This window comes from Triticum aestivum, chromosome 3D, assembly GCF_018294505.1.
Source record: "Triticum aestivum cultivar Chinese Spring chromosome 3D, IWGSC CS RefSeq v2.1, whole genome shotgun sequence".
Taxonomy (NCBI): Eukaryota; Viridiplantae; Streptophyta; class Magnoliopsida; order Poales; family Poaceae; genus Triticum; species Triticum aestivum.
The window spans coordinates 607,216,139-607,240,158 of record NC_057802.1 but is presented as its reverse complement, the minus strand read 5'-3'; the positions used below and the strand labels follow the sequence as shown (position 1 = coordinate 607,240,158).

General features: G+C 45.8%; 2 protein-coding genes across 11 annotated transcripts; both read left to right on the top strand.

Moving 5' to 3' along the window:
- Positions 1–5,443: 5,443 nt before the first annotated feature.
- On the top strand, positions 5,444–16,303 carry LOC123080916 (cytochrome P450 81C13). Of its 10 annotated transcripts, XM_044503858.1 has the most exons (14): positions 5,444–5,716; positions 7,103–7,461; positions 7,562–7,652; positions 7,880–7,915; positions 7,952–7,964; positions 8,349–8,425; positions 8,575–8,694; positions 10,180–10,230; positions 11,017–11,119; positions 12,004–12,068; positions 12,327–12,883; positions 13,214–14,241; positions 14,360–14,460; positions 15,889–16,303. In XM_044503858.1, the coding sequence occupies exons 1-11, from the start codon at positions 5,444–5,446 to the stop codon at positions 12,480–12,482; spliced, it is 1,344 nt and encodes a 447-aa protein (XP_044359793.1). In that variant the 3' UTR covers positions 12,483–12,883; positions 13,214–14,241; positions 14,360–14,460; positions 15,889–16,303. The 10 variants fall into 10 exon arrangements, 1 of the variants encoding a protein (XP_044359793.1); XR_006438587.1 differs by lacking the exons at positions 5,444–5,716; positions 7,103–7,461; positions 7,562–7,652; ... (1 more) ...; positions 7,952–7,964; positions 8,349–8,425 and adding exons at positions 9,654–9,696; positions 10,308–10,429; positions 10,523–10,607 and having other exon boundaries at positions 8,514–8,694; positions 10,162–10,230; positions 11,017–11,147; ... (1 more) ...; positions 12,327–12,444; positions 12,742–12,883; XR_006438585.1 differs by lacking the exons at positions 5,444–5,716; positions 7,103–7,461; positions 7,562–7,652; ... (1 more) ...; positions 7,952–7,964; positions 8,349–8,425 and adding exons at positions 10,308–10,429; positions 10,523–10,607 and having other exon boundaries at positions 8,513–8,694; positions 9,654–10,230; positions 11,017–11,147; ... (1 more) ...; positions 12,327–12,444; positions 12,742–12,883.
- A 6,135-nt stretch (positions 16,304–22,438) lies between these two features.
- Positions 22,439–23,634, top strand: LOC123080915 (protein PYRICULARIA ORYZAE RESISTANCE 21). Its single transcript, XM_044503857.1, has 2 exons — positions 22,439–22,900; positions 22,999–23,634. The coding sequence occupies exons 1-2, from the start codon at positions 22,516–22,518 to the stop codon at positions 23,424–23,426; spliced, it is 813 nt and encodes a 270-aa protein (XP_044359792.1). The 5' UTR covers positions 22,439–22,515; the 3' UTR covers positions 23,427–23,634.
- Positions 23,635–24,020: the final 386 nt, after the last annotated feature.

The window sequence follows — 24,020 nt, the reverse complement described above, 5'->3', positions numbered from 1 at the left end:
CGCGACTGCGCCGGCTTACAACGTCGTGGCCATCTCTCACGACCACGCCGGCTTACAACGAGGAGGACAACTTGCCCGTCCGCACCGGCTTACAATGCCACGGCCGGTTCATCTGTCTGTGCCGCCTCAGATGTTGTGGTCGTCTTTACCGTCCGTCTCCCGCGGCCTGGTCTACATCAATACACCGGGCCGCACTTGTCTGCATGAGCTGTTTTATTGAGTATGAACAAGTCACAGCTTGGGTAGCCCGGTTTTCTTTCAACAAAATGGAGGCAAATTATCATATACTATCAACTGCCGTCTGCACTGGATGGCTCAATGGACAGGCGCACAAGTCGCCGCCACTAAAGTTTGGTTAACTTCAAACAGCCAGTTGGAAGGGACCATTGGCCGAGTTGCTGACATGGCTCATACAGGATCATTTATAACCCGCCGCAGTCACCTCAACCTTCTGTGGATTCACATCGCGCTATCAACACCAATGATATACACCTTATGCTATGGTCAATATGGAGAATCTCAAAGCCAACTCCTCGTGTCGTCTTGAGACTCGGGGGCTACAATGATATGACTCGGCAGCATTGGTCGGTTTCAATGCATTCGAGAACTCCGGGTCATTGGAGGGAAAAATAACCCGGTTCCGGAGGCTACCGCCATATTGGTAAAAAGTTTAAAGGCCGTCAGAAAATTTCCGGCTTAAAAAGAAGGATTCCGGTTTAGATCCGGCTCAAGAGACTTGACATCTCCCACAAAGCACTGAAACTCTTAAATATCCGGTTTAAAATCCGGTTCAAGGGAAATTTATATGCCACAAAGTTTTGAAGCTCTCAAATCCGGTTCAAGGTAAATTTGTTTATCACAAAGCTTTGAAACTCTCAATATCCGGTTTTTCCGGTTCAAAAAGAATTTATCTCTCGCAAAAGTTCGAGTTCTCAGGAAAAATTAAAGGGACCAAAAAGAGTCTGTTACAAAGCACAACCCAAACATAGGTACCCTATTTAATGACCATTGTGAGCTGATCGTATTCGAATCTAGCTTAACCCTTTTGGTCTGACCCTGATCGTATTCGAATCAGAGTCGTTAAATATTCTCATGATCACTTGGGGGCTTCGTGTTCAAACATAGGTCGTATTCGAACCAAAGAGAACATAGCTGTCGGTACCCTCTTGATCGGCACACTGCCGAGCTCACTAGGGGGCTTCTTGATCGTATTCGAATCATAGCTCAACCCCTCTTGGGAACCGACGTGGATCGTATTCGAATCAGCGTCGTTAAACAATTCTCAAGGTCATTTGGGGGCTTCCTGTTCAAACATAGGTCGTATTCGAACCACAGAGAACATAGCTGTCGGTACCCTCTTGATCGGCAACGCCAAAGCCACTGGGGGCTATATGATCGTATTCGAATCTTAGCTTAACCCCTTTGGGACGGTTTTCTGATCGTATTCCGATCAGAAGCCTCAAATTTTTTGAAGTCTCTTTTTTGCAAACAATTTTTGTATTTTATTTGAAGCTCTTTTGATCATATCTAAAGTGTATATGAGTGGTTGCTATTTAACCCGGTTTGACTTTGGATGATAAGTCGCCATCATATGACAATCATAAACATTTGGAAGTCTTGATTTCTAAAGATTGGGTTATCACCCTTACTGCACAGGTCACATAAAACGGCAGTGAAAATTCAATATCACAGGTATAATATTATTATTATAGTTATGTTTCAAAGTTATGATTCATAACAGGCTTATCTGTGACTCTTTGTTACACATCAATGGTTGTATGTGAGATATTATGACCCGCCCTGCGGTAAATCGCCAAGGGATCTTGTGATCTAATTATGTGCAGGATAAGACTACATTTGGGTGGTTACCCGCCCTGGCTTTTGATGTTAAGTCGCCAGGGCATATGTTGTTTAAACTCTGCAGGATTTACAGAGCTATGACTTACATAAATGATTAAATTCAGGCCCATCATCAAAGATTGAAATTGGTGTCTCAAAAGGGTTATCAATTCTTGATTTTCTCAAAGGCTATAAGCCGTTGGGTTATACAAATTCCGGCTTACAATGGAGGCGTATTAAATCGCCATCGGCCAAGAGCCGCCGGGTATTTAAACTCCGAATTGACTTATCAACAGATGAGGTATTCAAAGTCGCTTTGGCACAATGACTATTATTTTATCAATGGATATGATTTATTCTACAATGGAAAGAATAGTCCCGAGTCGCTGCAGGCTTACGACCCAACATTTGGGGGCTACATTATTTAAATTGAGATCACATCAAATATGCAAGTCCCATGTCACTGCCAGCATGCACCATGGCACTTGGGGGCTAATGTAAAGACATTTTTTGCTCAACTTATTGAAGACCCGGCTCATCACTTTGTAATGAGCCGGCCCTCGGGGGCTACACTGGTTGAAGTTTTCATGAGCATAAGGCAATTACAAGTCCCAGGTTGTTGCAAGCATGACAACCCGGCACTTGGGGGCTACATATGTAGAATATTCAGTTTATGACTAATGATTGAGATGAATAACCCGGCTTTCTTCAAGGTTGCAACACTTATATTGAAGCAAGTCTTAAGTTATCACTATGTTCTCCTCTTAAGACTTGGGGGCTACAGGTGATATGCATATAAGGGAGATTTTTTTTTCAAATTCTCAGTTTGGAGCAGACCAGATTGACCCGGTGTTTGCAACAATCATGACCCGGTGTCACCAATAATAATGACCCGGCGTCGGCAACAGTTATGACCCGGTGTTATCAATATTTACAAGCCGGTAATTTTGGCAATTATAACTAGCCAGTCTCTACATCTTTAAACTGGCAGATCACCAGATGAATCTTGAGTCTAAGATGTTTATTAAGCCGGAGTTTTGGAAACCGACTCAAATGGATTATTTCGTATAATATTTCTTTATAAGAGCCAATATCAGCAAATGGATTATGAAGCTGGCCTATTGACCCGGATATTCCAGGAGAAAATGTCAAGGACTTAAGAATGATCAAGTTCCGGCTTACAAGAATATTTAACCCAGAGCACAACCTGTCAAATTTGTTCTTGAGTTATTTTGCAGGATCAGTTTAACATGGATAAATCCAAATTAAACTGGGGGCTAATGTCGGGGATATACCCCGCGGTATGACCCGGCCAGACTTGGCGACTCACCAGAGACCTGGCTGGAGCTTGGCGACTCACTGGTGATCCGCCCGAACATGGCGATTCACAGGTAACCCGCCTGGACATTGTGACTCACTGGAGACCCGGCGGGCGGATCAGACGGACGACAAGGCCCAAGGCCCAGCAGGCTGGCTTATACTCTGGTGGGCCGGTTTAAGGAGAAAGGGATGACGAATATTTCCTTTACGAGGAAGCAAGACCCGGACGTGTATTCAACTTGTAAGAAAAGATAGACTAGTCTTAGTCCTACTAGGACTCCGCATGTAACCCGCCCCTCTAACTTATATAAGGAGGGGCAGGGCACCCCAAAGAGGGACAGACAAGACAAGAAACAATCTCTAGGGCTAAACACCGAGAGCCGGTTCCCGGCGACTCTCCCGTGATCATAATGAGACCTAGCCTCAAACAGCATGTAGGGTTGTTACTGGATGATGTTTCTCGGGGCCTGAAGCTGTCTAAATCCTTGTCTTGTGTTGCGTCTCTCGATTCCACTCAACCCCTCTCAAGCTACCACATAGATGCGTTGGCCTCGCGACTAAGTCCTGACACTAAGGACATCTGCCGTGACAACTCCACGACATCTTCCGCGAGTACCACCTCATCGATCACGTCGATGGCTCCATCGACTCCGGCCTCATGTTCGCGGACGACGACCGGCTGACCATCGACGCCACCATCACTCGATGGCTGTACCAAACCATCTCCAAGGACATCTTCCACACCATCGTTGCGACACCGATGACGCGCAGACGGTGTGGGCAAAGCTGAACAGGCTCTTCCTCGACAACGCCCTCCAGCGCCGCGTGTTTCTTCAGCAGGAATTTTTTGGCTGCCATCAGCTTGACTCGTCCATCGACGATTATTGCATGCGCCTTAAGAAACTTGCTGACGAACTTCGCGACCTCGGGGAGCGGGTCTCCGACGACCTCCTCCTCAGCACGCTCACCGCCGGTCTGAACGAGGAGTTCGGCAACGCGGCCTCCAACCTCACGTTCCTCCCGGACCCGACCTTTCCTCGGGTCGTGGCTTACCTTCGGTTGGAGGAGAGGAGGATGAAGATGGTGAAGTCCCGGCCTGAGTTCGCCATTAAGGACCTCGGCCCGTTGCACTACTTCCTCGGCATTGAGGTGGTACGACGCGCCGACGGGTTCTTTCTTCATCAGCAGCAGTATGCCCATGACCTTCTCGAGCGGGCAGGCATGCTTAACTGCAAACCTGTCCCCACGCCTATCGACATGAAGGCCAAGGTCTCTGCGCTCGACGGCTCGCCCGCGCCAGATGCAGCGTTTTTCCGCTCCATCGTCGACGCTCTCCAGTACTTGACACTCACTCGGCCGAACCTACAGTACGCCGTCCAGCAGGTGTGTCTCCACATGCACGCCCCTCGCGACACTCACTTGAACCTGGTGAAGCGGATTCTTCGGTACATCCGCGGCACCACGGCTTTGGGTCTTACGTTGACAGCCTCGTCCTCGACTGACCTGGTGGCCTACAGTGTCACCGATTGGGCTGGCTGCCCGGACACGCGACGCTCGACTTCAGGCTACTGCGTCTACTTGGGGCCTGCGCTCATATCGTGGTCGTCTAAACGACAACCCACGGTATCCCGCTCCAGTGCCGAGGCTGAGTATCATGATGTGGCCAATGCCGTTGCCGAGTGCTCGTGGCTTCGCCAGCTTCTCCAGGAGTTGCTTCTTGATGTTCCGAAGGCCACCATTGTCTACTGTGACAATGTCTCTGCGGTCTACCTCTCCGCCAACCCCGTTCATCATCGTCGCACGAAGCACATTGAGCTCGACATTCACTTCATGCGAGAGCAGGTGGCCCTTGGGCGCGTCCGTGTTCTTCATGTTCCTACCACTCAGCAGTTTGCCGATGTCATGATGAAGGGGTTACCGACGCCTACATTTGAGGAGTTCCGGTCCAGTCTATGCATCACTGGTGACGTATCGACTGCGGGGGGGGGGGGGGGGGGTGTTGAACATATTTGTGCATGTATCTGTTAGGATAATCTCCTACCGGCCCCGCCTCTAGTTTCCTTGTATAGATGAGGCTGAGGGCTGCCCTTGTACCCATATATACGTGCACCGTGCACCTGATTAATACATCGAGAGTTGCATTGCCTCCAATAATAACTATTCACTACATTTGGTTACAGTAATTTTTATATAAAGCGACTTGATTTTGTAACTAAATTGAGTTTTGTGTAGCGATGGGGAGGAGATATTGGAGGTGACAGATGAGGTCCAGTGGTTTAGGACGATGGTGGAGGAGACGATGACACTTATTGGTGCGTCAACGGTGTGGCACTACATACCAACACTGGTGCAGTGGCTGGACATCGGCGGGTTCGGGAGACGGTTGTGGCGGCTCCGAGAGAGTAGAACAAAGTTCGTGCAGGGACTTATCGAGGATGAGAGAAAGAAGAAGGAGGATGGCACGACAACAGGGAGGACGATGATTGGGGCACTGTTGGCCCTGCAACACAAGGACACGGAGGATTGCCCTGACCAGCTTATCCGAGCTTTGTGCATCGTGAGTATTCACTTATAATTTGAGAAATATTTCAGTGGCATATTTGGATGAGGGTACTGCAAAGGGGTCCATATAATTTAAATTAAGGCTTTAAGATCTGGATCAAGTCCCCTTTAGGTGTGTAGTGCTAGACATGACAGGAAGTAGATATTTAACAGTGAAGGATGCAATTACAATGCCCATTATGTGACAACAGAAGTTAGTTTCAATTGTTATTAGTACATGTTCCATGTGTAACTATAAAATTCTCCGTAGGTGACAGTGCACAAAACCTCACGGGTTCAAGTAGAAATTACAGTCATATTATATGGAAGAAAGTCTAAGCCTAGGCAGGTTTTATTACAAACCGCTATCTAAACTGAAACCAGTAAAAAGGTATTCGACCACCAGTTTACCCACAAAACGAGGTGTTTCTTGCAGAAACCTGTAAACCTGGAAACGCACATAACTCACATGATAAGGGGAGGTGAAGTACACACCTGAGAGTGGGAAGTAATTGCAAGAGAATGCAAGAAATCACATCAAAAGTCTGTGGGAAGGCAAAAACACTTACCACCAACTTGTTTGGAATATTCCTGCCACTGATTGGAGTGGTGTAATGAGCTCACAATTTGGTTGCCTGCTCCAGTATCGAAAACTAGGCATATTTTGCTTGTGTGCATAAATAGTAAAATCCAGAAAGCCACTTTTTGCTAAAAGATAATCTAAAATCTTAGATTTTTTTCTAGATACTGTGCCGCATAAAAACATTTCCAATGATGAAGGTATGTTTTGTTGTTGGATCTACATATGCTATACCAATGCATGTGGGGCTCACTTTCCATATGCATCTTCTTACTCCCACTCCCCTTTTCTATATGTTGTTCCTTTCCTAGCTCACTGCCTGTCTTGTCGATCCACACATCTCATTGTAAGTCACATTCCAATAGTTGTTTTCCCTTGTTACAATGCGCGCATCTGGGGCATGGTTGTCATGTGCCTGGTGCTCTACACCATATAGAGGAGGGTTGGGTACCTTCAATCAAGCTATGAAGCTTAATTATCGAGGGGACATTGGTCACAGCCTTATCAGTATCAGAAAACATTATCTTCATAGCAAGCAATTGACTTGTGGCATGGGTTTTGTATATAAATATCGCAACCAGAATTTAGTATTCACTTTCATGTTTTTTCAACATAAATAGCAAACCTTATGGTGGATTTCCTTTTTTCCTAGTTAATCAAATGTATAGTGTGGCCATGTTTATTTTACCAGATTTTGTGCTTGTCATTGAACCTTTATAAAAATTATGTTTATAAAAAAAATTCATCATTGGAATAGTACTTTTTTTTTCTCGAGTGTGTATAACATTTTACTTATGCCATGTCATTCTTCTGTCATTGAAGAGCGTCCTCGAAGCTGGATCATCTACTTCTGCAGATACAGTTGAGTGGGCGATGTCCCTCATGCTGAATAACCCTAACGTGATGGTCAAAGTTCGTGATGAGATTGATTCCTACATAGGGAAACCAATACGCCTAATTGAGGCGTCCGATCTCCTAAAGTTGCAATACCTTCGTTGCATAATCATGGAGACGCTTCGTCTGCATCCACCAACACCACTTCTTGTTCCTCATGAATCTTCTATTGACTGCACCGTCAGTGGATTTTATATTCCCAAGGGGACAATGCTTCTTGTGAACACATCTGCAATACATAGGGACCCTAAGATATGGGATAAACCAACAAACTTTATTCCAGAAAGGTACTAAGTATGAAACCATGCCTTCTCTGTTTATTTTGGTTTCCTGGAAGTGCTTATATGAGTAGCATAGACCTTACTAATTTGTACATTATTTTCATAGGTTTGAGGGTGAAAAGTGTGAAGGTAATATGGCTATGCCATTTGGTATGGGCAGGCGACGATGCCCAACAGAGAATTTGGGTATGCAGATTGTAGGCCTTGCTCTGGGAACTATGATCCAATGTTTCGAATGGGAAAGAGTGGGGGAGGAGCTTGGGGACATGACCGACGGCTTTGGCCTAACTGCTCCGAGGGCAGTGCCCTTGGAGGCCTTCTATAAACCCCGTCAATCTATGGTTACTCTTCTTTCGGAGATATAGTATTATTGTCGAACACATGGTTGTTCTTTTGTTGCTTTGTGTTGTATGGTCATCGTCAGCAAAATATTGTGTGGACATGTGACAATATTATCCATGTCTATGTGTAAAAACTATGTGCTACAGTTTGCTAGCTATTCACCACCTGTGAGTGGAGCATCGACCATGCACTCCGTTGATGCTTGAATGCCATCATATAACTTAAATCTGTGTTCCATATAAAGTTGTGCTATATGTGTTGACATTTTTAATTCAGAACAGCTGTGTGTTTGATCATTTGCTTATGTACCAAGTACTTCTACTTGTTTTATTTGATAACGGGCCCTTCGGCTTGTTATCATAAGCATTTTCTTTAGATAAACACGATGAGTACATACCCGGCCTCTGCATAATTAGGATGCACACATCCAACACCAACGCACACACACCAAAAACATGTCAATTGAACATATAAACGCTCCTAGCCTACCCGCCAACCTGAGGCCTCCGCGTGCGCTACGATCGCTGGGCCGCTCGATTCTTTTCCTGTAGGTGCATTTTGGCTGCTGGCGCATGGTGGACCATTGGTTCGTTTATACATCCGCATCTGTTTCGAGAGTGTCTGCCAGGTGGGCCATGTTAGCCATGGGCCCAATAAATCAGCTGCTTTTAACGGTGACTAAGGTATGCCTCGTTCGGGCTGGAGACGAGCGACCCTAGAAAATATCCGCCTCCACTTCCCCTCTCTCCTCCCTCTCTCGTTTTCCTCCTCTCTCAGATCGGGTGCCATCGCACGCCATGGTTTCGGATTGGGCAGAGGTCGCCGCCATGGGAGAAGGGGAGGGTGAGACCTGGGGCTCTACCAGCAGCACACGCGAGCAGAGGGCCTAAGTGCCAGGTGAGCTCTCGCCCGCTGTGCCCGCGCCCTGCCGCCCGCCGCCTCCGCGCGCCCCGCGCAGTCGCTGCGGCCCCGCCATGCCCGCCTGCTCGCCTGGGCGGCGTAGCCCCGCCTGCGCACTGCAGCGGCGGCCTGCTGCTCCACCGCATCCGCGCCGCGCTCGCCCTGCCATGCCCGCATCCGCGCCGCGCCAGGCCACACACCCCCGCCTGCGCGCTCGCCCGCGAGCTCGCCTCCGCCGCCGCTGCTCAGCCCAGGCCATGACGAGCTCACCCGCGCGCTCACCCTGCTTCGCCCTGTGCTGGCCTACACGAGCAGTAACACGGCGACTCCCTGCCCCTTGTCGGTCTCCTCCACTCCTCCAGCGCCAGTGGAATGGCGTGAGCACCGCCTGGATGTCGGGAAACAGTGGCGGCGAAGGCGGAGGTCTCGACGCCGGCGAGGCCAGCCGGAGGGAGCGCCGTGCTCTGCTACTCCGCCCGAGAGCTCCGCTGCTCCGCCGCGCGTGCCAGCGCCTGCCCCCCCTTTTTTTGGTTTCTCCCATCTGGATTTCTGATTTGATTCCAAAGTGTGGAGGTGGATGGTACTTCAGGGAGGAAGTTGGTTGCAATTTCCTTTTGTACAATGCAGCGGGCACAAAATAATTTTCAGGCAAGCTTTCTTTCAGCGATTGGTGAGTTACAGGTCAACTGTGTCTCACCCACTGAAAAAAATAGCGCGCTATACCGTCGCTAATAGCACGCTATAGCGTATTGAGAATTGCCTTGCTAAATATATCAGTGTACAATGTCCCGCTAATAGCACGCTATAGCGCGATATAGCATGCTAATAGCATATTTTGAGGTCGCCGCTATTTTGCTGTAGCACGCTATTTTTTTCATTGGTCTCACCTCACTAAATCGGGTTCTCATGCTTTTTCTTGCTTGATATTAATCAATATTCTTGGCACATCCTTACAGGGATATCATGTACAGTGCTAATCACCTAATGCGATTTAGACCAGTGAGTTTTCTATTTTGGCCTTTGTTTTCTATGTGCAGGGTGTATGCAGATCTATGGGAGTTCATACAATGCAACGGCTACGATTTAATTAGTAGTTTCCTTCATTTTCATATTGTTCTTTAGCCCTGCTATTTGTATGGTTCAGTTTGCATTTTTATGCTCAGATGAAAGAATAATTTCTCGAACAGCAGGTTTATGTACCATGGATATATAACTTCGATTTTTTGTCCAATATATAGCCTTTTAAATAATGGATATGGTAAATGCATCGTTAGTAACCACTGGAATTAAAAGTATTCAGTCAGTCTCTTTGATATCCAGCATGGTCAATCTAAATAGATGAATGATGGAGAGAGGGTACTTTTGGGCTTTTCTAGAAGATGCTCTTGAGTTAACTGTTCATTGCTGCTTGTTTGTAATGTGTTCTTTGAAATCTAATCGGTCCATCTTTGTGATGTTTTTTAGGTGTGTGCTCATGCCTAGGTTTGTGTTCTCAACTTGAGTATATGGTGCCCATATTGTGATGGATATCAGGTGAGGAAAACAGTTTTATTATGTAATTATGGTGTACACTAGAGAAACATGTTAGTTATGGGCCTGCTCCGTGCCAGGGAGTCACCACGGTGCTGCCTTTGCTCATCCCCTCGGGCCTCATGCGCTAACTCGAGGATGGCGCCGATGGATCGGCCAACTCCATCCTGGCCGACGGCAAGGGCGAATGCTGGTTTCCAAGGTGAGGTAGTCTCTATGTCCACTAACTCCAACCTTCCTTTTCTTTTCTGTTAGCTCCCTCTCCCCTTTTTGATGAGCACGACAACGACGTTAGGTGGTTCTCCCAGTCAATGAAGTGGTATGGAGCAGCAAACCATGGATGATTTGGAGGCTGCTTGGGCATGAAGCAGTGAAACATGGTGATTTACTTCTATTAGTCTAGATCTTCTTCTAAATAAGTTGTTTACATAATATACTTGAAGATTGCAGCAGGCACAAAATGCTTGACATACTAAAATCACTATGCCTCGTTTCTACTATCAAACTCAGTGTATATTTAGATGCATTTGTACAATGAAAGATCCATGAGGTTGTGGGGCTGTTTTGTAGATTTTTTTGCAGATATTAGTTGGGTGCAAGTATATAATTCGAATTATAATTGATTGTCTCTTGATGTCGCTAATTTTGTATGAGCTATAGGTGACCATCATCATGTTCTTTCTATTTTTTTATAGGCAATATTTTCTTTCTAATATTTAGTTTTCTTTCAAGATTAATGATGTTTTCACTGTTTTGTCAGATAACAATTTTCGCCGACCTTTGTTGCAGCTCCTCTGCCATGCTTTTTTCTCCGAAGAGGAGCAACAGGTAAGGAGCGCAACCCTTCGTGCATCATGCTCCATGGTGCAGCAGCCAGAACAGGCGACCACGGGCGAGCGAATGGTTGATCTGATGCCAAGGTGGTCCTTGGTCCATTACCCTTTATGCTGAAAATTGCTTCTCTTGGTCATCTCTGTGCTTCTGACAGCCACCAGAGGAACATGTGGCAACTAATTTATGCTTCATTCTCTACTCATTTTTATTCCTGACATTTAGGTCTTGTCCTTTATCAGTTCTTTTACAAGGAGGGATATAATATATCTCTGAACTAAAATACACCCAAGTTCCTATTCCCGCTACCACATAATATATATTGTTGCCTTGTGTCGTAATGGTTTTGTTGTCACACTTGTATAAGTAAAGTGGGCAGGATGAATGACCTTAAGCAAACCATTTCCTGCAAACTAAACTATGGCTTGCCATATTTAGTAATCATGCATATGCATGTACATTAGTTTCTATCATGTAGCATATCTTCAGGTTTCAGAATTTAAATGTCCTTTGTCTTGTGTACCAGGTGGTTAACTGAGATTTTGTTTGCTTGTTTTACTGATTTTTTTGAGCAATGCCGACATACATGGTTTATGATGTTATTGGTGGTCTGAAGTTTTTGTAGAAGCATTTGAGTGTTCTCGAGCTTAGGAGTTAGGAATTCAAGGAACAGTAATAAAAACATTCCGATCTGCTGCTGAAGGATGATCGTTAATTTCATTAGCTATCCTGATTTCTTTTCGACGGTAGGTCTGGAGCTTGCATGGACTTTTATTTGTATTTGCTATTATCTTTGGAGATCCGATTTCAATAAATGCACTGAGTTTAGAGCTCAAAATTTTCTGAACGTTTATATCATTCTTTTCAGCTGAGCCAGGGTTACGGACGATGGCAGGAGCGAGCAGTGGCAAGTGTTTTCTCATTTCCAGTATGTTTAATGTTCAGTTCATAGGAACATCCTAGACCACCTTTGGAAAAACCACAGCCTTCACTACCCCAGCAAAGCATGGGTAGGTTCCTGACCTTTAAAACACATGATGAAACAAAGTATTGTAGATACAAAATATTGCCATGTTGAACTCCAGAGATACAAAATAGGCTACATGCTTCTTCGAGAATTATGTAAATTTTCATGTCATTGAAAACTACATAGTGTTCCACCATTGATTGTTAATTTTAGTCCAGCTTTTTGTTCCACAAGTGTTTCTTCCAATATTGGATAGTTTTGTGACATCTGACACGTATTCTTTTTTACTATATTGTGACAGATGTGCCATAGAAATGGTGTCATCCATCAGGACCTTAAACTAGAGAACTTACACGCAAATAAGAAGAGTTCTCCTCTAAAGGCAATTGATTTTGGGCTATTTGTGTTCTTCAGGACTGGTATTCTCTGGAACATACCTTTGCACCTTATAATCTAGATCTGCTAAAATAAGCGATTTAGATCTTCCCATTTTTTCCTCTGATTTGTTTAGTAATTTCAAGCCTCTGAAGGCAAATGTGGAAACTCTTGTTAAAATATGTAATATATACATTTCCTACTGCATTTTGCTTGATTTTCCATCCCTGCATAATGGATTTAACTTAATTGATACAGTTTATTCAGAATATAAGTAAGACATTTTTGCCCCAGAACCTAAGGCTTATTCATCATCTATGATTGCTTTGCTGAAACTGTAGGCAAACCATACTATATGGCCCGAGAGGATCACCTTACAAATTGCTTTGATGTTGTGAAGAAACTGAACAGATATACAAGAGCATGAGCTCTTTGTCAGGGGCTACCTTTACTTGTGTGGCCTCTCGCTGAGGAGTCCTTTAGGTACTACTTCCTTACTGATTTCAACCAAGAACAAAACTCCATTCGTTTCTATCAGTAGGATATCATGTTTAATCTACATATCTTTTTATTCAGTGTATTTGCAGACCAATTGCGAGTTATTACCTAGGAAAATAAACATTTTTCTATCTCAAATTTGCATACCAATACCTTTGCCTAATTTAAGATTGATTTTCTTATGAAGATGAAGATTTGTGCTGCTGTAACGTTCTTCAGTTTCTGGTGTTTTAGATGTCAGTTCATGGTTGAGATAGTTCTGGTGTGTTGTCTGGCTGAAAAAATTGTAAATTTTGTTTTCTGTTATTGCTGCAGATGCTTTGCGCCTGCTCCGTTGTTATGCTACTGTGGAACGATGAGCCATGTGGCCAGGCTCATCGCCACCTCACATGTTATCGCCGTTGTACCCACCTGGTCAGGCTCATCGCCACCTCACTACTGGAATTAGGATCTTTGCCGTCAGCCAGCTCTTTGCCGTCTGCTAGCTGACGGCAAAGAAGGTCTTTGCCATCAGCTTACAGAAAGCTGACGGTAAAGAAAGAGCGGACGACAAAGAGGGTGTTTGCCATCAGCCTGCTCTTCGCCGTCAGCTAACTGACGGCATAGAATCTTTGTCGTCTGCTAGCAGACAACAAAGAGGGTGGGTGGTCCACTAACGAGAATGACCTAATGGCCACTTTCTTTGCCGTCTGGAGCCCGAAAGCAGACGGCAAAGAAAATAACCTAACGTATCTAACGGCCGCCCCCGCCCCCGGCAGACGGCACGGATCGATGACTTAGCACACACCCACCCACGACCCACACAGCCCCGGGCCCCACCCACGATGCACACACACACCCACGCCCAACCCACGCACACCCACACCCACGTTGGATCCCATCTCTCTCGTTTTCCTCGATCCCCTTTCTCCACCCCACGCCGCCGCCAGATTCCGTCGATCCCCGTCGTTCCCCACCGCCCAGCTCTCCTCCCCGAGGTCACCTTTCCCCACTCACCATCTCCACCGACTGGTTTCTCTCCTCGCCCAGGAGAGCCACGCCCAGGCACTGGTGGTGGTGCACCGCGAGGAGGCCCCAGCGGCGTCGAGCTGCTGTTGCGGCGGGCTGTTGCTGCGGGCACAGCAACGCCGGCGAGGTCGGGAAGGTCGCAGCCCTTCAAGATTCTCAATGGCGGCGTCTCGGCGCTGATGGCGGAGTCGACGGCGAGCATCGGCGGGTACATGGCGTCGGGGTACCGGAGGGTGGCCGGCGTGCAACTCTCCATCAACCACCTCAAGCCCGCCCGCATCGGCGACCGCATCAAGACCAAGGCGAACCCCATCCAGGTCGGCCGCAATGTCCAGGTACGTACAATCCCCACACGAAACGAAATTCCCCTAGTTCCACCGTTGGGATGCTGCTCCTGCGCCGAGCTACTGCTGCTGCTGCCCCCGGTCACTCTCTAACATGTATACGTACCAGGCAGAGGTCGAGGGACGAGGTGTCTCCAAGCAGAGGCCGGTCTTCTGCAACCTGCAACTACGATCTTGGACGGCCGGCGCGCGCGGGGTTGCAGCCTGCAGGTACGATTATTCATCCGGTCTCTGTCCACAGTTGATTGGCACCTACTGGCTAGCTAGTATGGATATATATGTAGCTGCAGATCAGAGAGCAACTTCTTCATTTACCTTGTAGTAGCTAGTTGATCTGACTGCTAGCTAGCTGGATTGGATTTTATGTACTGTAGCTTAATTGTGTGTAATGTTTGTTCTTCCATAGAGATGTGTTTCCCCACCTGCCTATTGCCTGTCGTCTTCATGATGTAACTAAAACACTAAGTGAATTGTGGTGTCTCAATGCTAAGAAACAATCAGCACAGCAAAGGCCCAGCCTAAAAGTAGCGCATAGGTTGTTTTTCAGGTACATAGTCACACCCAAGCTAACTTAGTTATGTAGCTCCTGGCAGAGCAGAGACATGGCCAGTAGGAGCACTCCTTTTATCCTGAACGAACAGGTCACTGTGCCATCAAAAGATCAAGTAGACCTTTTTCCTTGCAGATTTCCTTTTTTATCGTTAATTAGAATTGACCCTCTGAATTATAAGTAGATCCGGCGAGATGGTGCTGTGTAATTTTTCTTCTCAAGGTTAGCAAAGCAGAGAAATTTGAGAGTTTAAGATATACTTCCGTCCAAAACAAGTTGAAGAATTACTGGAATCAACTCTAATCTATGAGCATTTAAGGTGCTATTTTGTAGAAATTTTAGTCAAACATATGTTATGCACATGTTGCCTCAAAAATATTGGTTTATATCTTTCTCACACATATACCACATGAATATTTACATCTACGAATGGCTGGTCATGTCCGGTGCCATTTTTTTTGTTGATTGTAGATGAAGTCTTCGATGGATTAATTATTTCGGTGTCTTGATGATGGCAGTAAGATAGCGTGCTTGTCTATGTCCTCTGTTTTTGTATTGTGTCCTAACAATAAATGATGCATTTGTTGATTTGTGGCAGTGGCTATCATCGTCTTATAATCTCCAATAAATGGTCCATTTGTTGATTTGTAGCAGTATGTCTATCATCGGCTGATAATCTACTCTGTACTACGTAAGAGAATGAACAAAAGACATATTAAAATAACTAGCTTTTTTTGGGCCTTTGTAGGAGTACATGTTTTATGTTTGAAGATGACTAATACTATTATTTATTGGTAATACATGGTTGGAGCTCCTCTTGTGGAATGACATGCATGATTGGCTGAGCATGGAAGAGTTGTCAGAAGTAATGGTTTTGCAATACATTTCATCTTGCTTTGGATAGTTCTATATGTGACATTTATATAAACATGTCATTTCAACAGTATGTATTACTAGATGGAACAAGTAATTTACAGTATGTAGTGCTCCCTCCGTTCACAAATACAAGCTGTTCTAACTTTTTTCTGAATCGGATTTATATAAACATGTTTTATTGTGTTCATTCACTCATTTCAGTCCGTATGCAGTAAATATTAAAATCCCCACATGTCGGGATGCTGCTCCTGCGCCGAGCTACTGCTGTTGCGGGCACAACAATGAGCCGGGGAGCAGCTGCGTCAGGCTGCTGCTGCTGCGGGCGCGACGTCTCTCCTTTCCCCACCTCCGTTGCCGTTTTAATTTTGGTTGTGGTGGTTGCATCACCGGCGCGGTCGCAAATCAGTATGTAGTGTGCTTGTGGAGTTGGGTCTGGACTGCAGTGTCCATCCAGTAGGTTAGGTGTTGTTGCTGCTAGATCCCATGATGCTCACCTAAGTTTTGTGTTATGTGGAGGCCAACCTTTGTGATCTTATTTGTCGACACTTGTGTGGTGTTGTCTTACTTTTTGATACAGGTCGTATGATATATATGTTTTTTATGGATGATTTTGTGATGTTCTTATTTTCCTGTGGTCTGTGTTGATATTTGTGATATATGCATGGGCTATACATATGAATATGAATTGCTGAACATACTGTAAATCAATGACAGAGATGGCAAAGAAGGAGATTTGCCGTCTGTGCATCTGGACACTTTGGACACTTTGCCGTCTGCTGGCAGACGACAAAGACCTTTGCTTCTTTGCTGTTAGCGGCGGACGGCAAAGGCTGCTGTTAGCCGCCTAACGGAGTAACATCGCATTTATTGCCGTCGGCTTTCTTTGCCGTCAGCCGCTGATAGCAAAGGCCCCTTTGCCGTCCGCTTCAAAAAGCAGACGGCAAAGAATCTCTTTATCGATCCCTACTTTGCTGGAGCCTTTTGTTGTCCGTGGTAGACGGCAAAGGCCTTTGCCGTCCGCCATCCTTGCCTTTGCCGTCTGCCGTGGCAGACGGCAAAGTAGCTGATTCCTGTAGTGTTACTCCCTTCCGCCTCGAGGCAAGGGTATGTACCTTACCTAATTTACCTAGCAAATATAGTGTTATCTGTAATTATGAGAATGGTAACACCAACATACCTGGTCTTGTGGATAATTACTACTATTATCCAGTGCTCCATAGCCACAACTGTAGAATACACCGAACTGGCCAAAAGTGCTCCATAGCCACAACTGTAGAACACACCGGACTGACCAAAAGATGCCTACAACCAATAACTACAGATATGCTCTCCTGCACCATGGTTTTCTGTTTCACCAGTGTTACCTGAGCCAAAAATTCAAAAACATTGTCACCTCTTTTCTGAATCAGAAGATGGCTGATTGTCCGATACTACTAAAAAAGCATAGCCCAAAAAGCATGAATGAATGATGGATCTCAAACTGTACTTCATTGCTGATGTACATAGCACAAAAATCATAGATGCTTAGGCTATCGAGATTTTGGCACACAGTACATATCTGACGCAGATAATAACTTCAAAAATTACATGGCAATCAAAACTTTATGCAAGTCTATGAAGAGCATCATTGAATCATTTTCCTTTAATTAATTTTAAAACATACATGTGCTCTTGCAGCAGTCTTGCTCCTTCGACGCTTCAACAACAGTTCACCGATTAGTTTACCAGCCGGCGGCAGCATCAGTGATCCACTGCACAGCAGCATGCAGCACGAGCGGAGAAGGCAGTGAGAGAAGGAGAAGCACCAGCAGCCAACAACCAACAGCCAACACCTGTCACCTGGAGTGGAGGCCTGGAGGGCCCTCACTGCAGAGGGCGGCGAGAGTTGGCAAGACCGGCGACCAGCGGTTGGCAGCAGTGAGAAGCGAGTGAAAGATCGGTGGCTGGTCGTTTTGGGGGAAAGGAGGAGAACAGATAAGGTTTGGTTTGGGAAAGGAGTTTTTTTTTTAGAACTGGGAAAGGATGAGGTGAGATGAGCGTGCGTGGGAGTTAGTCGATGTATATGGGTCGGATGTATTTGGGCTGGGCCAAATGCTTATAGTACACTGGGGTCGTGGCACCCTTTTGGTCACTTATGCATGCAAGTTGATCAACTATCTAATAAAACAAACTTCTTTAAGGGTCCAGTAGGTGTTATATGTACAAGCAATGCTTACTGCTTCTCACTGATCATACACGATAAATAGCCTTTTCTGTTTTTCACTAATACACAAGCTAATTAACCATCCAATTAAATGAGCTGTGTTTTCGGATTCATTAGGTCTTTTGTTTGTTTGTGTTGTCCTCTGTTTGTTGTTCCAAACTCTTACCATGATCTCCTTATCTATTCATCACAGCCGAACCATTGTGTCGCAAGCACAATAGGCCATTCGAGTATCTTCATCGCCCATGCAAAGCAAGCTCAATCCGAAAGTTTAAAGGCAAGAAAATCCATCTGAATATTTTCTTTTAAGCATCAAGCTTTCATGTAATGGAATATAAGTATCTTTAAGTTGATTCTAAATCAATCTCATACACATGCTTTGAATGCTTGGCTCGCTCTCAATTTTTGCGCCATGGTCAAACATGCAGCGATGACTCTGTCTAATGTTTATCACTTCAATATGTGCCCGAATAATATTAATGTACACTCTTTCAATACATGGATTGCTCTCGGCCTTTGCGCCATTGGCGCAACTGGTCATCTAGTAAATAGAAAAGTCATATAAATAGGAAAAAAGCGATCAAATCAATGAAGCAACAAACTACAACAATGATCATATTCGCACCAATTATCTCATGACACCACACGGACGACGAGGTTCTTCAACGGCAACACCTTCACGAAGGGAGTGACACTTAAGCGTCGCCGTCGCCGGATCCAACCATCCAGGGCCGAAATCTAGATTTTCATCCCGAAGAACCAGTCCGAGCATATATGAGCAATGCCTTCAACATGGTAATGACGTAAAACCATCGTCATTGCCAGGTATAACCAACTCAGGTCATACCTAGGCGTACACCTATATAAAGGAGGTAGGGGCCTCCCGAGTCGGCAGCTAACATGCGCCTCTCTCATATGAGACAACCACCATCAAAACAGATCAGACATGCAAATTACCTCGCCTCGAGGGCCTGAACTTGGAGTAAATCCTTCGCCTCGTGAGCAAAAAATCACAACGACAATTATTTCCTCTAGGGTTACGGATTGCTTGTACGACTGTGTGAAAGGTTATGCCAACATGTGTCATTATTATTATTGTTAATCATGAATTCTACGCAGCTTATGATAGGGGTCATATTCAAGCACTTATAGAGGCTTAGTTGTTGTTTTTCTTTTTTTGTTTGATATTTACGTACTGAAGCTTGATACTTGAACCACATTTAATAAATGGTTGTGTGTTATGTAGAGGCCAGGGCTAAGAGCATCTACACCTGGGCGCCTCAAACCCCCCTCAAATGACCGGACGGCTGGCCTAGTCACTGACCGGTAAAAAAAAGGGATAATTAGATTTATGCCCCTAGTTGTGTCCCACTCGGCAGTTTTACCCCTAATTTCCAAAAGTCACCGCTTCTGTCCAAGTCACTTCGCTCCTCTTATGCTTTTGCCCTTTGACCGTTTGACCGTCAGTTTGAAAACTTCTTAATTAATTCATACTAAATCAGAAAAAATGCAAATAAGATACCAAAATGTTCGGAAAAACATCACCTATATGTCAGTGTCATTTGCATTCATGAAAAAAGTGTTTGAAAGTGCCCATCCAAGTTTTAGCTCTTATGCTACCACCATGAATAGTAAAATCTAAAAAAATTCAAAAACAATTGGTGGCAAAGAATGAGAAATGTTTTAAGTGCTCGCCAAGTTTCGTCAGGGAATGACATTCATGGGTGCCCCAGCAGAAAAAACAATCATCACTCCAAAATAGATTATTTGTTTGCCATGACTTCCACGAATGTCGTTCCCTGATGAAACTTGGCAAGCACTTAGAATATTTGTCGCTCTTTGCCACCATATTTTTTTTGAATTTTTTTAATTTTTTTCAGATTTTACTATTCATGGTGGTATCAAAAGAGCTAAAACTCGGATGTGCACTTTCCAACACTTTTTTCATGAATGCAAATGACACTGACATATAGGTGATGTTTTTTTGAACATTTTGGTATCTTATTTGCATTTTTCTGATTTATTATGAATTAGTTATGAAGTTTTCAAACCGGCAGTCAAACGGTCAAAGGGAAAAGCATAAGAGGAGCAAAGTGACTTGGACAGAACCGGTGACTTTTGGAAATTAGGGGTAAAACAGATGAGTGGGACACAACTAGGGGCATAAATCTAATTATCCCTAAAAAAACTATTCAGTCGGACGCCTCAAACCGGCCTCAAACGCCCGGGCTGCTGTCAGCCGTCATATCCAGCCCAAATCTTGGGCAGATATGGGGAGGCCCGTGTGCGACCAGCCGCGTCCGCCATGTCCGACCTGACAACGCGACCCCACCACAAAGTGCACCAAATCACCACGTCCCAATCCACCCGATTCTAGTTGCTCCTCTCCTCTCTTCTCCCTCCTCTTCATCGGCAGTCTCCTAGCTCCACCGCCACCCTTGCGCTCCGACGCCATTTTGAGCCTCGGCGCCGCCAGCACCAGCACAACACTCCTCCCATCCATGTTCACCGCCGCAGACATCATTGTAGGCCCGGATGCCACTGCGGTACGTCCAGCAACTCTCAGACTGCACCTTGCCCTCTATGTGTTTGACACATTACCGGATCAGGTTTTTTGTGATTTTTTCTAAGGCAAACAATGGATTCTAATGGTTCGTCGAACAAGGAGTATGGACCCATGGAGCTTGATGAAATGACTCAAAATGAGTTCTTCGATCCAACAGATTCAGATGAAGATGTCGAAATGATCATGCTCATGAGCATCCAACTGGAAATGGGTTGGGATGTGGAGCATATTCTCAACTTAAGGGCTCGATCAAACGGAGAAGAGTTATTAACCAGGATAGGGTCTCAGGAGCATGGCAGCTATACAAGGACCACGTTGCTCCGGACCCAACTTTCCATGATGATCCATGGTTTCGTTTTGCGCGTTGTGTAGGGAATGGAGGAACACGATAACACCTTCAAGCTCAGTAGGGATTGTTGCGACCAACTTTCATTCTCTGCTAAGCAGAAATGCACGGCTGCTCTGAGGATGCTTACACTTGGTACTGTCGTCAATGCCATTGGTGAGATGGTCCGGATGGGGGAGAGTGCCTCAAGGCCACTGTGAGGTTTGCTCGCATCATGGTGCAGGTGTTTGGAGCATGGTATCTGAGAGAACCAACTATACTACACACAAAAATGTTGTTGGCTATTGAAGATGCAAGAGGTTTTCCAGGTATGGTTGGTTCAATTGATCACATGCATTGGCAATCTATGAACTGCCCCAAAGGTTTCCACAGAGTGTAACAAGGTCACACCAAAGAGGCCACCATCATACTGGAAGCAGTGACATTACATGACTTATGGATTTAGCATGTTTTCTTTGGAATGCCTAAACAACGGCATTAATGTGCTTCAATGATCTCTCGTGTTCAGGAGACTTTGTAATGGGGAATCGCTGCGGTGCAACTACACTGTCAACGGCCATGACTACAACATGGGGTACTGTGATATCTATCCGCAGTGGGCGGCGCTTGTGAAGACCATACCCGAACCTCAAGGCAACAAATAAAGCCACTTTGCAGCAAGGCAGGAAGCACCTAGGAATGATGTGAAGAGGGCTTTCGGAGTGCTTCTAGCTCGTTGGGAAATTGTTTGTGGAGCTGCAATGATGTGGAAATCAGAGACTTTGTGGCAGCTGATGACATGTTCTAGCATTTTGCACAATATGATTGTCGAGGACCAGGGTGATAGGGTTGCCCAAACGAATGATTTTGAAGCGCTTGGAGAACAACTCCACATACCGATCAAGATACAAATCAGCTCATGAACTTTCTGCAGATGCATCAGAAACTTGAAGATCATCAGGTGCACGCATAGCTGCTCAGTGATCTTGTGGAGTATACGTGAACTCACAATGGAAACCAAAGAAGTAATGTTTGAGTTGTGCACTTGTAACAAATTTTATGTCCAAACTATATATTTTCGCTACCAACATTTGTTGTTTACGTGCGATGTTGACGTGTATGATGGACATGCATGGATTTGTATGAATTTGAGGTGTGTGGCTGCCAGGCCCTACATATGAGGGGCTGTCTGACTCTGTCCGCAGGCGTGCCAGGCACGTCCGGGGACATATAGGGGCCTGGATTCGGCAAGTCCGGCTGTAGATGCTCTAATCCTCTTTTTGTAAAAAGAAATGCAAACTTTGTTAACCTCCAACGCTCACAACTCTTTGATCTCAAACAGGATGTAAACCATGTCAGCTAGTCTCTCTCGAAGGGTGGAAAGGAAAAGACCGCAGTTTAGGGATGGGATGGCGGAGCTGTGCAAAACGTGTGACCGATGATGCGCAGGAGACGGTCGAACAAATTAGCCAAACACATTCACGCGCGACGCATGAGAAGAGCAAATTAAGCATGGAGGCACGTACGTTCTGCGGTTAATTCGCCGGACGTACGCGCGCCGGCCAACTGGTTCAGTTCGTACTGCCCCGTGCACTCCATCTGCGTGCATGACGACGACGTACGATACCCGCGAAGAACATGTACACGTGCCCTGTATATATACACATACCACCTTTGTTCTGCAGAGCCATCCACGCTCCATCGATCTCCGTCTCCACATCGTACGTTTCACCGGGGAACCATCTATGGTCTCCATGGCGGCGGCCAAGCTCGCCGTCCTCCTGGCCGTGGCGGCACTCTTCGCCGTGGCGGAGGCAGCGAATCCCCAGGAAGCCCACTGCTGGCAGTGCTACTACTCCTGCATGCAGCAGAAGTGCGGCGGCTACCGCAACCCAGCCGCCCACACAGCCGTCGACGACGGTACGGCGGCCGCCTCCGTCCCCCTCAACTCCACCGACGGCACTACAGCCGTCGTGCACCCCGCCGATGGTGGTGCAGCCGCCCACGTCGCCGGTGGGTACGAGAGCTACTGCAAGTGCAACAAGGCGTGCATCCTGGACTGCTACAAGGCCCTGCCGCCGGTGTGCTACCAGATGTGCGTCTCCGAGACCTGCTCCAAGCTGCCACCATGTACGTATACATCTACATCACCGTCCAAAATCGTGCTTCTCAACTACTATACTTACCCGTATATAAGCTATCATCTGTATTTTGATTGGTTTTTGCAGGTAAGCAGGCGGAATGCTACAAAGCATGCGGGGACAAATGCTACCACAAGCAGCCAAGCCCGGGCCCGAAGCCGCCAAGCCCGAAGCCGAACCCAGGCCCGAAGCCGCCAAGCCCGAAGCCCACTCCGCCAAAGCCCGCACCTCCGAACCACGGTGGTTCACCGAAGCCCACGCCGCCAAAGCCCACACCTCCAAACCACGGTGGTTCACCGAAGCCCACGCCGCCAAAGCCCACACCTCCGGACCACGGTGGTTCACCGAAGCCCAAGCCGCCGAGGCCAACCCCGCCGAAGCGGCCGTGCCCTCCTCATGCGCCCAAGCCCAAGCCCAAGCCGAAGCCGTGTCCGCCAAAGCCCAAGCCCAAGCCGCCATGCCCATGCCCGCCAGCGGCCGATGGATCCGCGTCGACCGACATCAGCAACAACTGATGGGTGTACACTCATCAAGCAGAGCTAGTGATTATGCTTGCTGGATATCGATATAGATTATTCTGTGAGGTTACTCTATAGATAAGAAGTAAATCCATCGGCTCTAACTAAGTTGGGTATACTATAGATCATGTGTACTGAATGTCCCGAGCTATGTATGTACGTATTGTGTAATGAAATTAATGTGAGAATATATTAATCTCCTATACGTTCAGCTAAGTTTATTTATTTATTGTTTTAGAGAATATCAAATTCAGATTACGTATTCCTTTCCTGCTTACATGCATGGTGATTGGTGCATTGTTCGGAAAAAAAATCACAAGAACGAGAGAAAATATATGAATTGTCCACAAGAAAGAGAGAAAACATATGAATTATAATTGTACATTCAAAATTTTCAACAAAAAAATCTAGAAAATCATTAATATTTGGGTGACTATTGTTGTTAATTTCTACAAAATTTGGTTCAGTAGTTTGATAGGAACGTATTTGTGAAGATTTATGTCCAAATTTGAACAAGTTTTGACTAGAATTTTTATTTTTATTTTTTGTAAAAATCTAAAATCTATGAAATAGAAAAAAAACGCCTCAGAT